At 28.6% G+C, this 17,802-nt stretch overlaps 1 protein-coding gene across 5 annotated transcripts in view; it reads left to right on the top strand.

Annotated features, from left to right (window-relative positions):
* Nucleotides 1-17,802, top strand: part of LOC145831873 (kelch-like protein 20) — a 55,342-nt gene that overhangs the window by 19,152 nt on the left and 18,388 nt on the right. For 4 of the 5 annotated variants that reach the window (XR_014369689.1, XM_082939221.1, XM_082939222.1 and 1 more), the window contains 6 exons: nucleotides 892-1,025; nucleotides 1,285-1,443; nucleotides 4,688-4,901; nucleotides 9,119-9,296; nucleotides 9,448-9,591; nucleotides 17,220-17,442. Coding sequence is in view for 4 of the 5 variants with exons in the window: in XM_082939221.1 (XP_082795347.1) it covers nucleotides 892-1,025; nucleotides 1,285-1,443; nucleotides 4,688-4,901; nucleotides 9,119-9,296; nucleotides 9,448-9,591; nucleotides 17,220-17,442 (1,052 nt within the window). In the remaining variant the exon portion in view is untranslated. The remainder of the gene's footprint in view (nucleotides 1-891; nucleotides 1,026-1,284; nucleotides 1,444-4,687; nucleotides 4,902-9,118; nucleotides 9,297-9,447; nucleotides 9,592-17,219; nucleotides 17,443-17,802) is intronic. The other variant, XM_082939223.1, reaches the window with a different exon arrangement.

Below are 17,802 nucleotides of genomic sequence, written 5' to 3' on the forward strand. Positions count from 1 at the left end.
ATCATGTAGATTTTAAAACAATTTAAGGAAAGTTGTACTGGACTCTTCTTGATTTAATGTAATTTTTACCATTTTTTGTAAAATATCTAAATTTTTAATTTTTTTTCAAAAAATCAAAATGTGCCTCTGTGAAACTTTCTTTTAATTGTTTTGAATTTTGCAAAATGTTTTTTCTGGTAATTTCTACATGTAAAACACTTTCCAGCTAAAAACTCTTTAAGTTTGCATTTTTTGGGTCCTATACAGTTTGCATTGGGGTTGTTGTCAGAAAATCAAAATTTGCTAGCAAGAAAGTTTCTTCAAATCATCTAAAATTGTGCATTAAAAATTGGGTGTTTTTTAATTACTCTGAGAAAATTTTTAAACAATTGCTCAAAAACTGAAGAAGGAGTTGATTTTTATTGAAATAGTCTATTTTTGCCTTTTAGTTTGCGGCTTCCCATTAAGAACCTCTTGAACTTTTTAGTTCTAGCCGCTTAAATCTCAAAATTACTTCAAATACGTGAACCCCTTTATATCCTTAAAAAAGTATTAAAACTAAAAAAAAGACTGCACGTTAAAGCTGTAAGACGAGATTGATGTTTGGTAAAGTAGTCTTTGTTTTTTTCTTTTAGTTTGCAATTTCATCAATAACAAACCTATAAATACACAAATTAGTTTTGTTTTCATTCACTAAATCTACTTTTAATATTTTAGTTTAAAAGGTATATAATAACTAAGGTTTAGCTTACTAGTTAAAGCTAACATTTGACAAATACGATAGACCCTCGATCGCCTTTAAGTTAAGGTCAGTTAAAAAAAGTTGAAATGTATAAAAATATTAATAAGAAGTAAAAGAAATAATAAATATATATTTATAGTTTTTAAGTTTTGACTTATATATTTTTTTAGATATATGTTGTGAGTATTTAAAAAAGCAACTGCATTACTCAAACTGTCTTGGAATAAAAAATTTCGCTGACATTCATGCATGTAATAACTTACTTGACGCTGCAGAACAATACGCTCATGAAAACTTTGAAAAAGTTATTAAAACATTATTATAAATAGCAAAATAGTTCTACATATTTTTAAAGGTTCTTTTTATACATTAATTTAAAAGAACAATCAGTTGAGCATTCATTAATAGTTTATATACTAACCCAACGTTTACTTAGTATTTGTAAAAACAGTACTTAAATAGTTTTACGTTTGAAAATTTATATTATAAATATAAGTATTTAAAAAAATTGTGTAGTAAAACTAAATTTTAAACTATTCTTTTCATTGACTAAAATTTTGAAGGTAAAAGATAGCGAAGAGTTTAAGTTGCTTCCTTTCAACCAGTTGGTAGACATAATAAGTTCAGACAATCTGAATTCTCGTAGTGAAGAACATGTTTATAAAGCTGTTATTCAGTGGGTCAAACATGATATTACAAACAGGAAATCTTCATTACCTGGGGTAATATTTTTTGTTTGTTAAGTTAGATAAACCCTAGTTTTGATAAAAATTTTAAGCGGCAACATCTTGGGTGCCAAAGACTTTTTGTGCTGTAAAACATGCTTGTTTCTAATTAAAATTAACATTAATTTGACCATACTGTTTGGTTCATCGGATCACAAATTCTCTGTAGATTGAGACCCGGGTTGATTTTTAAAAGCTTATCAGTTACTTGAATTTGATCCTCTATCCACAAGCATTACTGATGTTTTACCGTAAAGTAACCATTTCCAAATAAAGTTATGATATTGGATTCAGTCTAATTCTTGAGCAAAGTTAAGCACATTGTTTATTTTGAAAGACATCGTTATGCTTGTTATTAGTGATTATTTAAGTAGAAAAATAATCAGTTCCTGGGAACGGGTCAAATATGCATGAGGAGACTTTTGCTTGAAGAGTCAAACGTGCACGAAGGGTCACTTTTGCACAAAAGTAAAAAAAAATAATTAAGATGATAAATTACCTATCAAGGGTAAGGGTTAGGGGTAACAGTGATAATAAAAAAAAAAGAAAAAGTTAAAAAAAAACAAGCAAACAAAGTTACTGACTATGGGTAAGGGTTAGGGATAACAGTGATAATTAAAAAACATTCACAAAATAAACAAAAATGAAATAAATAATTAAATAAAAAAAAAAGAAAAAAAAAGTTACCGATCAAGGGTTAGGGGTAGAAGTAATAGTAAAAAAATATAATAATAATAAATTCAAGCCGTGCGAAAGGGTTTTTGTGGAAAATTGACCTTTTGTGCAAAAGTGCACGACTATTCAAATTTTACGGGTGCACGACTATTCAAATTCTGACAACTCAAATTACGAATTTCACACTCGAATAATTTAAATTTCGACAGTCCAAATTCGGACAACTCAAATTTCGATGATTCAAATTCCGACAATTCAAACTCTGATAATTAATATTCCTACAGTTAAAATTCTGAAAACTTAAATGCGTTATTTCAATTTTTTTAGTCTGACAATTTAAGTTCTGATAATTCAAACTCTGACAAATCAAATTCTGACAACTAAAATTTCGAAAAGTGACACAAAAATAAATAAGTACTTAGAAAATGTTTCCTGTTTTTCTTAATAATTTTGACACAAAAAATGAAGTTGTCACACAAAAATTAAAACGTTGAGAATTTATAATATAAATTTTAACGTTATTCAGTGTTGACTTGACTTGAATATGTACATAACATTGTTAGCGCGCAAATTTTACGATAGTTTATGTAGCTTACTTTAAGAATTTAGAATTAAAATGTAGTTTCTCTTTTAAATAAGTTTTTAAAAAATATGAAATTTTCTTTTAAAAAGTTAAGAAATTATCATTAGTATAAACTGTTTAATGACTTACTTTATATTTATTTATGTAATGTTAATAACTCTCTAAATTCATTGTAAAGTGTTGTTCTTAAATTAACTTATTTAGATTAGTTTTCAAAAACACAAATAATTAAAACTTTTTTTAATAAGTTCGATTTCTTCAATTTTATTGAAAATTTGTCACGCATTACCGGATACTTTGATTGGTAGATCACTAGTTGAAATACAATTTAAGATGCACATTAAATTAAGCAAAAAAAACTATAACTATTGTTATTAACATTATATAAATATAAAACACACTAAATTTGCTAAATATTCACAATTATTTAGAATAAAGGTTATAGAAGTGTTTACAAATACTAAAAAGTTCTTTTCGTTTATTTAAAGCTAGATTTGAGTTTAATTTTGAGATCTCATTTTTTCCATATTGCAAAGAATCAGCCGTGTTTTAAGTTGAATTTATTGTTTGTCGGTGCTAAATTTCACAGTTAATGCTAAAACCGTCATTGCTATCTTTCAAGTCCCAATTATATTGCGAAAGCTTAGTTTTTAGTTTGTATTTACTATTGTTGAAGGAACATTTATGCCGTGTGTACCTACTGTTAAACGATAAACCTAAAGAGCGAACATACTGCTAACTGTTCTACGATGTTATTATCGTCGCACTATAAATGACATTAATTAATAAACAACTCCATTAACTATGTATCTATCTCTGAAGTTGCATTGGTTTTGTACTGTGCCTTATTCTCTGACAGTTTGAAGTTTATGAGACCTTATTTTTGGCATGCACGAGTACAAAAAATTAATCAGTTTTCTATTGAAAATTGTGAGGTACGGGTGCATTGGGCTAAAATTTTGGCTAAAAATTTCCAGGAAACGTTTACCAACTTTTGTCTTTACCGATAAACAAAATGGTGCGGTGAGGTATAGAATGTTCTTCCTTTCGGTCTTTTTTCTATTACCGGCGTTGTACTTGAACTCGTGCTTGTGACCTTCTTTAATTAACGCTTTCTGTTAGTGCTCTTTTGCTCTATTAAAATAGTTTGCATCCTTAGATGTTGTCGTAATTCTTGTGTTGATGGATTTAGGTACTTGGTTGACAACATATCGAGGTTGATTTGATTGTTAATTGACATATGTAACTTGAAAGTTCGGTTTTCTATATCGTGCATGAGTGTCGTTGCAAGGGTCTAGCTCTACATCCAAAATATCGTTCTTACAAGGTTGGACTCTATTAGTTATTTAAAAGTCAAATCTGTTCTAAGTCTTTTTAAAAGCCGCTTAATAACTTATCTCACTTACTTTGTACGATCGCTAAGCCATCGTCTCTATAAAGTCCAAACTTGTTCTGCTGAAAGATATTTATCTTCTCAATCTCATACAGTATAAGCAACCCAATTAGTTCGCATACTTCTGCACTATGGAAACTTCCCTGCGGTACATCAAAACATACATATTCTTCTTCGACGAGAAACAGATATTATATATAAGGACTGATTTGTAGCAGTGAACTACTATATTAATTTCCTCCTTACTAATTAATCAATAGATTTATAAGCTTGTACTTGCAATAAAACCATAAGGACTTACATTTTACAATTAAATTTTAGTTTTACAAACAAAACTTGAAAACTTGTAAATTGACACCATATTGAAAGATAAAAAATATATAAGCATAATGGTTTTATTGTTAATAAGTTTAAAAGCAGATCGTATGATAACAATAGAAAATTTGTATTACTTGCAAAAACATGTAGACTTTTTACAAACATTATTTTTTATCTGATTAGATCTTGAAGTGTAATTAATACAGAGTTCTACAAACTATTTATTTATACTATTTTTTAAGTAATAACAAAAAACTTATATAACTCAAAAGGTACTCCAACATGTACGTCTCCCACTTTTAGCCCCAAAATTTATAGTTGGTGTGGTTTCAACAGACCTCTTGGTAAGAAGTTGTTGTGATTGTAGAGACCTCGTAGACGAGGCAAAAAATTATTTGCTTTTACCTCAAGACCGTTCATCAATGCAGGGTCCAAGAACACGACCAAGACGTCCTATTTCAAGAGAAGCCCTATTTGCTGTGGGAGGTAAACATAAAATTTTTACATAATCAATATTATTCTGTGATTTGAAGTATTTTTATATACTGTTATATATAATTTAAAACAATTGCTTAAAGTCAAATTTAAGTCTACATCAGGGTTTCACACACTGGGCCAAGTGTTCCCTTGTGAGCCATTAAAGAAATTTAAGTGGCCATGAGCAGCAACGGGGGGGGGGGGGAAGCATGATCAGTAAAGGGGCCATGAGGAATTTGAAAAACTTACACTAGGTATTCTGGAGTTGATGATGAAGAGCAAAAAAAAGTCTTAGGCGTTTTTAGTGGTAATTTAAAAAATTATACTAGGTATCATAGAAAAAAGTAGGAAATTTAGGGGGCCACAAGCCGTTAAAGGGGGAGCTACAAGGTCATAATTTAAAACTTACACTGTATATTCTGGAGTTGATTACGAAGAGCAAAAAAAAAAACTAAAAGGTTTTAGGCGGTTTTAATGGTAATATTATGAGAAATTTTGTTGGAAGGGCCATAGCTTTTTGAATTTCTTTAAAGGGTCCTTTTGAAAAAAGTTTGGGAAACCCCGGTCTATGTTTAAAACAAAAAGCTTCATATAGTAAACCGCTTTCAAAAATAAATTTATAAAATAAGAATAGTATTCTACAGTGTATGCCTTTCACCATTAAAATCTAAGAAAATGAACGATTTTACTTGCTGGTTCATTTTTTTATAGAAACTGCTCGCAGCGCTTTCTTGCGTATACTTATTACATTAATCTTGTCATACTAACTTTTTCACAGTTTTGATATTGTTGATTACAAATTAGTTTTAAAAGGTGAAGTCTTTGGTTTTTAATGAAAGTAAAAACAATATAGATGATAAAAAAGTTATTTTCTTCAATATATTTTAACATTTTATAGATTTTTAAGTTTTTAGTGATTTGTACAGTAAGGACATTGATAAGGTACGCACTTTGAATCCAGGCAAAAATACGTACTATACAGTTAGACTATTTATCCATTTCATACCTAACGATAGCTTATATCTACGTTTTTATAATGAAAATGCAATTTTGATACACTTTTATCCAAAAAAGTTAGTGTGTTATATTTGCATTAATGAAGATAATGTCATGTTTTGTTAGGTTAGTATAATTAGATTAATTCAATGATAAATTTTTAAAATTTTATTACAATACAATGTTTCACTCGTTTAAAAAAACGAGATCTTCAGTTGTTTAAAATCTTATTCAAATAGAATAAGATTTTAAACAACTGAAGATCTCGTTTTTTTAAACGAGTGAATCATTGTATTGTAAAGAAATTTTAAAAATTTATCATTGAATCATTCTCCTTTTTAAGTCGAGAACTTTGATTGCAACCATTAAAGCAAAAAGTATTCATTAGATTAATAAAGAATCATATGATTAATTAATGGATTTTTTTTTGATTTAAATAATTTTGCTTTAGTATGTACCTTACGTGGGTGCGTAGCATGCCTCTTAAAGTGCGCACCATATCGATGTCCTTAATTTATTAAAATCCTAAATATATGATCAAATGAAAACGAAAATACAAAAATGTTTTAAAAATATCCTCTTTTTTTCATCTCAAAATTTATACAAACCAGCTCCATACTACACTCAACGATAAGTTGACACACTGGTGTTATGTCTAAAGATTTATGTAGCTCATAATATCATATTTTATTATATAGACTTATTCGGATCGTTCGTAATTTAAGACTCAATAAAGCAAACAAATTAAATTAGGCATTATTCCTTTAAAAACGATTTTTTACTTGTGTACAATGGACAAAAAATTAACATTAAAGTGAGTAGAACAGCAGAATATTTAGAGCGTGACATATTTCCTATTGAGCAGCACCGCACAGTCTCCTTCAGTTTTATTGCAGCTTACTTTCCTGAAGCTTAAGATCTAGAGTACAGATTTCCAAAGATCATCGCACTAAGAGTTTAAAAGCTCACAGATGGTGTTGTACACATGCAAACTATGATGAACGCTGGAAAAACCTATATTATATCTTAATTATAGCCAAAGAAAAAAGCATTTCATCCATTCATGCATGTGATAAAAATGCACCTCCGCTAATTTGACCAAGGTTTAAGTCAAAAGACATGTCGTACCGCTATAGCGGTAAGTTTTATCTTATTTCTTTTCTTTTCGTCTCTCAAGCTTACTATAAATATAACAAACGCGCTAAAACTGGCTGGTTAGTCGTTTGCTTGAGTCGTTTACGCTTTAGTTGCTTGTAGCTTGGCACTAACAGTCATTTTCTTTGTAAAGAGTGATGTTTTTCCCATCGTTACGCTAGTAACGATGGCGACTGTTTTTCATCTTGACTTTTTAGTCAAAGTAGCTTATTTTGTGTTTTTAGTACGGTTGTTGTATTTTGTCGTACTTTTATTCATTTGTAAATACAATTTTTGGTTTTAAGACTCGATTTCTTTATACAAGTAGTTTAAGCCTTCTAACAACCTTACTACTTAAATAGTCTAAGTTTAAGTATCTAACTGCTCGTAAACCTATTTCAATAAACAGCAGCTTAGGTTCAGTCATCACTTATAACCTATTAGAATAATAGTATAAGTTTAATTATCATTTGATAAATCAACTTTATTAATTAGAAAGTCATTCTAAACTAGCTTAAGTTACTGTCAACCATATTGTTATAATAGCGCGTTAAGTCAGTAATTGCCAGGTCCGCGTACAACATAAGTAACAACACCGGCTGACTGGCTCAATGTCTAGTGTTTATCAGAAAATGGGAGGCGTTTAAATTAAGCTCAAATATTAGCTCTGAGCTCTGCTCAAAATATGCGCAAAACAAACTAGGTAATCTTACGCTTGCAATTGATTATCGATTATTGACAAATCTGAAAACTGCGTAGCTGAATTTGATGAAAGCAGTGGCTATAATCAAAGATTCATTAGTCAAAGTGAAATATTCAGTGATAGTTAACGAAGATCCAGTATTCAACGTGGAAAGTCCGATGGTCGATAAAGAAGATTATGGTCGTTATCATACAAAAAGTAATGTTAATTAATTAAATTAAATCAATTAATTAATTCTATCGCTAACACAAAAAGCTGATTCGAAGAACAACTTTTCAAATGTTAGATTTGCAGAGTAAATTTAGCTTGAAAATATTTCGTGCAAAAAAAGTAAAATTAAACTTATTAATACAAAATATTTTAAAAGGTGTTCTTAATTTGCTTCCTAGTACACACTACTGCTTCTTGCATGACTTAAATCATCGATAAGTTTTATTTAGATAATTTCTGCTTGAAGCGCATTTCTGTTCCTTATGTAATCCTAGGCCTGTCTTAAGGGATTACTTTTATATAAAAAAGCTTAGTTATTTTTTATAGAATTAAGTATATTTGTAGAGTTTTTTATTAATTTTTGTAGTAAAATTTTTAAAATACGCGACCTGCAAAAGCTTTATTTTTAATAAGTCCGGCTCTACCAACGGTTTTCAGACCACTGTGGAACAAATAAAAACAGTGCAATATTCGAACAAATCTCTAATATCAATAAGTCCTTAAGAGGTGTGATCAAGGTGAGCTTTGTTGTTTGATATCAATGCTCATCGAAATAGAAAAACCTAAACTATATATGCAAGTACCCGGAAATAGAAAGACAATTTTTGCACTCAATTTTTGTTGCTAATTATAGTTTGAATAGACAATTTTTTTATAACTTTGTACAATTACGTCATGAATAGTTAAAATTTAAACCTTCAAAACCGATTTACATTTCATTATATTTTGAAAAATAATCAAAGATAAAATTTAAAAAGCTTAAAGTTAGTAACTTTTTTTTTAATGAAAAGTATAGTCAAATTAATTTTCAAATGGCATATAAATACAATAAAATTATTTCCGACAATAAAATTTATAAATAGATTTTTACTATGTTTACATTCTTTTATATTCATACAATAAAATATGCGATTTCGTTACATTACTTTATATGAAATCTCAAACTAGTTTTCAATGTCTTTTAATTTTTGCTTATATTAGTAACAACTAAAAACTGTTAGCAGAAATAAATTTAGAAATTAAAAAAATTTTATTAGTTAATACCTAATGCTACAGGTGTAATAAGATATTTTATTATTAAAATTTTCTGCTTAAACAGACTTTTTGAAAGTTATCTAAGCTCATAAAAGCTACTTAACCTTAAAACATAAAAACAGTTGTTTAATTACAAAGCTATGTTTAGGATGGTGCAGTGGAGATGCCATTTCTTCTGTAGAAAGATTCTGTACGGATACTTTGGAGTGGACCTGTGTTCAACAGATGAAAAAGCGTAGGTGTGGAGTTGGTGTTGCTGTTTTGGATGGACTCTTGTACGCCGTTGGTGGACATGATGGTACATCTTATCTAAACAGTGTAGAAAGGTATTTATGGATGTCTTGTTTTATAATTTAAATATTCGCATTTAATTTTTGTTTTAGTTGTTGATTAGATCTAAAATAGTTTTGTTTTACCCGACTTTAAATAAAAAGGTTTTTAAGTACTATTTTTGGTTTAGTCTTTAGCTTTGTGTAGATACGACCCGCACACGAACCATTGGTCATCAGAAGTCCACCCAACATCAACTTGCCGAACCAGTGTTGGCGTTGCAGTCTTGGATGGACTAATGTACGCTGTTGGTGGTCAAGATGGAATGTCTTGCTTGGATATTGTGGAAAGGTTTGAAAAGTTTTATTTAGATAATTTCTGCTTGAAGCGCATTTCTGTTCCTTATGTAATCCTAGGCCTGTCTTAAGGGATTACTTTTATATAAAAAAGCTTAGTTATTTTTATAGAATTAAGTACAAGTGACAAATAGTTTAACCTCTTTTATTTGAAATTAATAACAGCAATAAGAACAATTTATAAGAATATGTACAAAAATTACATCAACAAGACTTATATACAACAAAAACATTAACAGCCAACACATAATAAAAATGGCCAAAAACTAATATACAATCAATAACATAGGGCAAATTTGTTATTTTATCTCGTTTGGCCTTTTAACTAAAGCCCTTTCGATCGGTTTCTATTGTTATGTATCTTGTATTAAACTAAAGTCAAAAAATTAATTAAGCGCTGCTTTATATCATGAATTTTGTGAAAGATGGAAAAATTTTACTATGAAAAACTAATATATAGCATTACTTCAAAACACAGTTAAATTATTAGAATTAGTTAAGTCTTATAAAGTTTTTATTCCTCCAGCGTCAGCTGCCGCTTCACCACGAACTCGTCATTCTCTGAACCGTTCCCTCTCATCACAAATTTCGCTGCTGCTTTCTCTCCGTCTTGACTGTTCCCCTCTATCTCTGCATTCAAGTATCGTCACTGCACGCTCATGGTTGAATCAGGTTCCGTGACTGGTCCTTTTATCTTCTACTAACATGCTCTCAATGGCGATGTTTTCTGACACGAATTTCACAGGAATTTTCTCACTTGTGGTGCTCTCTGACACTTGTTTCACAGGAATTTTTTCATCTGTGGTGCTCTCTGACACTTGCTTCACAAGAAGTTTTTCATTTGTGGTGCTTTCTAAGTGGGAGATGGAGCATGTGATAGCAAAATTGCAATTTTGGGTTCAGTTGACTTGGGAACCATAAACAATGTAGTCCACTGCTGAGAGTTTCTGAGACCAAGCTGATCAACATATGTGAAAAAGCAAGTTTCAAGGTGCAAAAAAAAAGTTTTATGCCTTAACATATTATAATCAAACATTTAAACAATGTTTTGAAAATCAATTAAAAAGAATCTTGAGAATTAATTTAATTAAAAAGCTATTATTTATTTCAAACAATTTATTTCAAAGAAACATTATTCATAGTTCTAAACAATAAAAAAAATTAAGTGCAAGTTAAACATAAAGTCTTGAAAGCTGCAAAAAAAACATTTTTTTTTCAGAATTTGTAAAATTACAAAGTTTTTAAAATGAGCTTTTTTCATCTATAGCTATTTTATTCTGCATAGTAATCCAATAAACCATATTAAATTTCACAACAGTTTATGTAAATATCATACCAACAATTTCTCTTTTAAGAGTTTTATGTGTAGACATTAACTTTTAGTATTAACAAAATAAAATAACAACTTGACATAATTTTTGTCTAAATAAAATATTAAAAAAACTTAACTATCAAAAAAATTAAAAAAAGACACAAATAAAATTTCACAAAGAAAAATGGTTAAATAGAACGAAAATGGAAAAAAAGGCTAAACAGACGCTTTAACTCAAAATTTATTATTTAATAAACTTGCAAAAATCAATTTGAAAAAATTTGAATTATCAAAATGAACACTTTAGTCAGAATATTTTAGCTCTGTTAAGCATTTAGAAAATTATGTATTAATCAGCTTCAAAATGTCTTGATTTCTTCAAAATTTTCAACAAAAATTTTTTTATAGTGATTAAAACCTGAGCAACTAATATTTCTAATTTTTCAATCATATACTAAAAAGCATTCCTGAACTTATTTTTAATAAACTTAATATATCCTGCAACATAAAAAATATTTTAAGTGAAAAAGATACAGATATTGTTTTTAAAACTGTTGATAAACTGTTGACAGAAGACTTACCAATTTAAACATAGAGTTGAAGATTTTGAATGTTATTTGGCTAACTTGCTTACTTTTTCTGTTAGAAACTTGTGATATGTTTGAGAACTTCAATTCAGGCAATAAATTCCCATTTCCCTAAAATTTGATTGAGTTGCTTTGCAAATGCACAAGTTTAGGAGAAAAATAAACAGTTTTAGATTTTAAACCAGGAGGTGGCAAACTACTTCGTGGGGAATTTAAATTAATGAATGAAGTTTTGGAGTGAAGGGTTTTTTGAATCAAAATTCAAACTAGTGGGTGACACCTTGACAGATCTGTTAATTTTCTCATCAGTAGTATATTGTGACTTGTGCAATTCTTTTTGGCTATGCTTATAGGTGTTGTTGCTTTTGTTAAATTTTGTTATTGCTGATTGGACAACTAATTTAATCTATTGGAAATCTGAGTAAAATTTGACTTACTTCTTTGCTGCTGTTGCAAAACATCACTTCTTTCTTAGATGTATTTTCTTGAGAACTTTTTGTTTCTATAGTAGTTTTGTTTAGACTTAAACTGTCCCTGCCCATAATTGATCTGTTGAACTGGCTTTTTATTCTTCCTTAGTATGAAAACTGCTGATTTTGTTTATTGAAAAATCTGCCCAAAGAATTTTCAGAACGTCCTTGTCCATAAAAAACTTTTTGGTGTTGCAGTTTCTTTCTTTTTTGGTAAGAGAACGGCTGACTTGGTTTTGGTTTTTTGAAATACCTATTAGATGAATTTTTAGCATATCCTTGTCCATAAATGAATTTTTGGTCTGGCAGTTTACATTTTCTTTGACATGAGAACTGTTGGTTTTGATTTTTGAAACTACTACCCTGTCTTGCCCAATCTTTTGTTTTGATGAGATCTAAGTCGCATATTAAATTCACTTGTATTCTAAATTCTTCAAAACCTAGTGTAGGCTACTAGATATCTTGTCTTTTAAATGTTCTGGTATGAGGTGCAAAAACAAAAATTTTTGCATTTCCTTATCTTCAAAATCAGCAAGCCAGTTTCTGACTTCAATGTTTAGGTCCTGGCCACTCACATGTTGTTGTTGTTGTTTTTTTGGTAGTTACACCTGTTGCAAAACTCTACCTTTTTTAATTTAGAATGCCTTTAAGTTTGTAAAGTTTCTATCTTTACGATCAGTACATAAGGTATAGGCCCACATGTCTTTGTTAGGCCAAAACTCCCGAACTACCCAGTATTTTTCAGCTTCATTAAAAATTTCATAATTAGCCGAAAGTTTCTCAAAGTATAAAAATTGTTGTTTTGGATCTTCAATAACAAAGGTAAATTTTTCTAACCATTTTAGTCTTCAAAGTTTAAGTTTTGTACACCTTGTTGGTTTGTCATCATGGCTCTATTGACATTTCCTGAGTTAACTAAAAGGTGCAATGTCTAAGTCCGGTCATCAATTGTAACCCTAGGCCTGTTTTAAGGGATTACTTTTATATAAAAAAGCTTAGTTAATTTTTATAGAATTAAATACAATTGAAATTAGTTTAATCTCTTTTATTTTAAACTACTAACAGCAATAAGAACAATTTATAACTATGTGCATAAAAATTAGTCCAAATTACATCAACAACACTTATATACAACAAAAACATTAACCGCCAACACATAAGGAAAATGGCCAAAAACTAATATACAGTCAATAACAAAGGGCAAATTTGTTACACTTAATCCTTTAATACAGTAGTCTTGAAGCTAATCGTAATATGTGCACACTAAACTGCCAAAAATCTGTGCACCCCAAGTTGTAACTTATAGAGCCGCTACTGGTAGGAACTTTTATACACTTTTAATTGTTTTTTAAGGCCCTATGGCATTTCCTCACGCTTAGAAAAGATTAAATTTAGTTTCTTTATACATGCAAACCTTCTATAAACTGAATATAGAATTTATTAATATTTTAATCGTTTTTTTTTAATAGTTCTTTATTTAGATGTTTTTTTGTTTATTTTATTTTCACAATAATACCTTATTTATATTAACCATATCCTATATAATAATTTTACAAAAACATGTTTACAATCTTTAATATAGCTCCACACTCTCAATATACCTTATTAAATGAAAACTGTAATTAAATTGTCTTTGTAACAAAACTGCGGTTTTTACACACTGTTTCATTGTTTTAAATGCCGAGTAATGTGAGTTTAGTCAACCTGAAGGTTTCTTGACAAAATAATATGTCAATTGCATGTTTTTACAATATTTGGAAGCGTGCAATCATACGTAACACATCTATATAAACTACAAACAATACATAGTTCACGACGGTATTAGAGTCAAAAACTTTTACCAGACAGTTCTAGCGTGAATTAAGTAGTTACAGTATTTAAATTTAAAATTGTTTTCATTATTCAATTTAAAGTTTTTGTTTAACAATGTTTATTTTTCGTATTATTCTATGATTTATAGTTTTATTTTAGTTTACACATTTTTAAAATATATGTTTTTTTGATTTAATCTATGTGTTAAAGTTTTGAATTTCATTTTTAATACATGTTAAAGTGTAATTCTTTATATTATCTTTTAGTGTATAATAAATAATACTCACTAATTTTCCTAGTTTATTTACATTATCCTTAAAGTATTGTTAAGTTTAACTTAGGTTTAATATTAATTTTTATTAACAGTGTTGGTGTAAATTATACTGTAACCATACAATTCTTTTTTAGTAATCTTAATATCTATATAGGGTTATACATTTTATAATTTTTTCTTGGTGATAGCAAACAGTTAATATATGTTGAAACAAAAAAAAAAAACAAAGATAAAGTATTTAAAAGTTAAATCTGCAAAAAAATATTATATCTCTTAGTGCAGTTGTCTTTATTCTTTTCAAAACCTATGCACAGTAAATTATTGAAAAATAAGTTCTGTGGACGCTAGACTATTAAAAGTATTAGTTATAAAAAACACGGTTTTTAATGTTTTGAACGTGATAATTTTTAGAAAAGAGACTAAGAACTTTTAATTTATTGAATAATCTGCTTTTTTTTAATTACAAAACAAACGTCATTAAAAAAACTCACCTTACTAAATTTTCTATGCCCACCGTAAAGACCACTGCCCTAGTTTTCCATGTATAAAATTTATTTGTGCTTAGATAAGTGTATTTCGTGCTGGTTGCATATTCTAAATGTTAGAACTAATGCATTTTCAAGAATTATAAGTTTTTAGTTTATAGTTTATAAAACTATAGAATTTTAAAAACATGTTTTTAATAACATTCGTTTAGTTAAATTAATTTTACAAATTAGGTGCTTAATACAAAAAATATTAATTTTAAAATTTACTTATTTATGAAGTTTTCTACGTCACTATCTAAATACTTCAGTAGATGCATTACCTCTTAATTTTTATAAAGCATTACTTCCCCGAGACGCCTATTATTCAGGAATTTTTCGACTTTTATAGTTGTTATTTATTTTTCCGTTTTAATGATGCTTTAACTAGTAGAGTTTTTTTTTCAACTTGAGGTAAAATTTGCTCTTTCAAAGCTCCACATTTAACTTACTAACAACTTTCAACCTGATTTTTTTATTGGAGCCGAAAAACTCCTATTATCAACATAAGTAGTCAGCATTACAACCATTTTATTAATTGCTATAGTTGCAAGAAACTTTTACTCAAATTCTTAATTATTTAAACCTAAAATCTGGGGTTTGTCACGATAGTGGCTTTCTTTACTTATGCAATTATTTAGCTTAATCAAAAAATCTTTGCTGATTTAATCCGGTTTGTAATTTACATTGTAATTGAAGAAAAAAAAGTTAACTTTCAATTCACATTAACTTCTAAACTTTTAGGAAAATACAGAGAAAAAATATAAAAAGAAGGTTAAGTTGATTAGATACCTACTACTTTAATTTATCTTCTAGACCAGGATTATCTTTTTCAAAATAGTGTTTTGGAATATTTTTCAAGCCATAGAAAGTTTAAAACATTTCCTGGTTTAACATTTTTTGTCTAACTTGTTAATTTTTTAAATGGTAAATATTTTTTCATTAAAAAGAAAAACATCTCCTTTTTTTTCTAAGTGAACAAAATAACTTTTTAAGTTATGTGGAAATTCTATACAATTAGTAGACTCCAACAAAGCACTAAACGTTTAGTATTTCATTTTGACTTTTCCACTCTATTACCTTTCGAGGTAATATTAATTACAGAATAAATGTGTCGTGTTCAGCTAAAGAATTTTTGCAGAAAGCTCACGACTTACTTTGGATCTTGTTCTTGTTTTGTTTATAATCGTAAAAACATCTAGATATATACTTTCTAAAATGATTAAGATTTTTTTGACGTAATTTTTCAGCTATTACAGCTTCGCGGGTGACGCTTGTAGTGAAGAACTTGACAAATGGATTTTTTTGTTTCTTTTTTATTTATCACCTTGTGCTTAATAACCATCGCAGCCGCACTATCTGTTTAAAAACAACATAGTTTTTTCAATTGAAGTTGTTTCTGTGTTGAATTTTTAACTTGTAAAAAGGATATTTCCAGTTGTTTGAATACCAACAGAAAAACAAAAATCTTGTATTTTGACATTTAGGTGCTGTTTGTAGTTGAAAACCTCCAATAAACTAGTAATTGTGCTTCAACAGATACAGCGACACTTTTATCCATCTATATACCAAAACAGCCGACATACCTTAATTCACTAAGAGCTTTGAATCTCATAATGTAGCTTAGAATTCAAGAAAAGTATTAAAACTAGCCTAAACTTTGTAAAAATAAAAAACTTCAGACATCCAAAGTTGTCCTTCTGAAGAAAAAAGTTTAAACTAGCCTGAGTTTATTAAAAAAATTCAGTCTTACCTGAGTTTTTGGCAACCCTGACCTTTTAAAATAAATAAACTAGATATTTATTGGATTTTCATTATTTCATGCAAAAAATGAAAAGCCTGAGTTAAATAAAACTATCCTAATTTAGCCTGAATTAAAAGAAAAGTAGTAAAAAGTAGTAAAACCCTAAAAGAAACAATCATGTAAGTAACAAAAACTTGAAAAAAAATATTCTAAAAAGTTCAAATTGTGGCCGCAAGTTTTCGATTTCTTATTTAGAGTATTAGAGCTAATATTAGGAATATCTTAAAAAGTCAAGACAAGAGATAAATTTTTGACTTTCTTAACGTTCTTACTTAACTCGACAATCGCTCTGAAAGTTGTGGTTATTGTTTCATCAAGTGAATGATTGGTTTCTGAATATAGAAAAGAGCAAATAGTTATAGTAGTTCCTGTATGCTTTAGTTTAGACTAATTTTTCTCTGTATTTATAAAAATTAGAAGTAGGACTTTACAAAAGATCAAATATTTTCAAACGACGTGTATGTATACGGGTACTAAAAGCATAGTAGGTAAGGAGATGAGCAATTTTTAACCTTACTACTTATAAAAAAGCCTCGTTAGTTCAGCTGCAAACGTCTTCGCTGGTTTAAATACGATTACGTTTAGTTTTTGCAGTAAAGTATATATTGTTATTTTATAGGCCTACCTTTTAGATGTTTATTAGAATTAATAAAAATGCTATAAATGCTTGTTACTAAGCAAATAAGACTTATATGCATACAAAACACAGTATTATTAGACAATTTAAATAACACATTTCAAATATTTTTTAAACACTAAAGTTATTTTAATACGATTAATGAAAAAATTGTCTGCCAAAGACTAGAAATTAAAGTAAAAAGTCCAAATAATTTTATGCAGATACAACCCAAAGGAAAACAAATGGAGTAAGATGTGTTCAATGAAATATAAAAGATTAGGAGTCGGTGTTGCTGTAACAAGCGGTTGCGTTTATGCTGCAGGGGGTAGTGATGGAAGCACACCTTGGAGTAGCGTTGAAAAATATGACCCTTCCACTAACTGCTGGACTGAAGTGACTTCAATGTCGACAAGGAGAAAGCATCTTGGTTGCGCCGTTTATAGGGTTATTTGAATGATCATCGATGTTAACTTAAAATTATTAAGAAGTGGAAAATGTTATATACACAAAACTTTTTAATCGTTAAGGGCATAGAGGGGTAAAACATTTTGTTTTTACAAAATTAACATTGGTTCATGTATGAAAGCTTTAAGTATAAACTACAAACCATTTTTTAAAGAATTGAAAAAGTATTTTTACTTTTGAGACTCTGTATTTTTTGCAAAAAAAAAAATAACGACGTATAGACCACAAATTTTTTATTGTCAATGTTATCGAAAATTAAAAAAATCTTTAAAAACTTATCTTCTTCTTCATTTTTTGATCTAGAGACTTCAACTTTTCAGGAAACATTCCCTTACTTAC

The sequence above is a fragment of the Thalia democratica genome, chromosome 3 (assembly GCF_965202585.1).
Source record: "Thalia democratica chromosome 3, ktThaDemo2.hap1.1, whole genome shotgun sequence".
Classification (NCBI taxonomy): Eukaryota; Metazoa; Chordata; class Thaliacea; order Salpida; family Salpidae; genus Thalia; species Thalia democratica.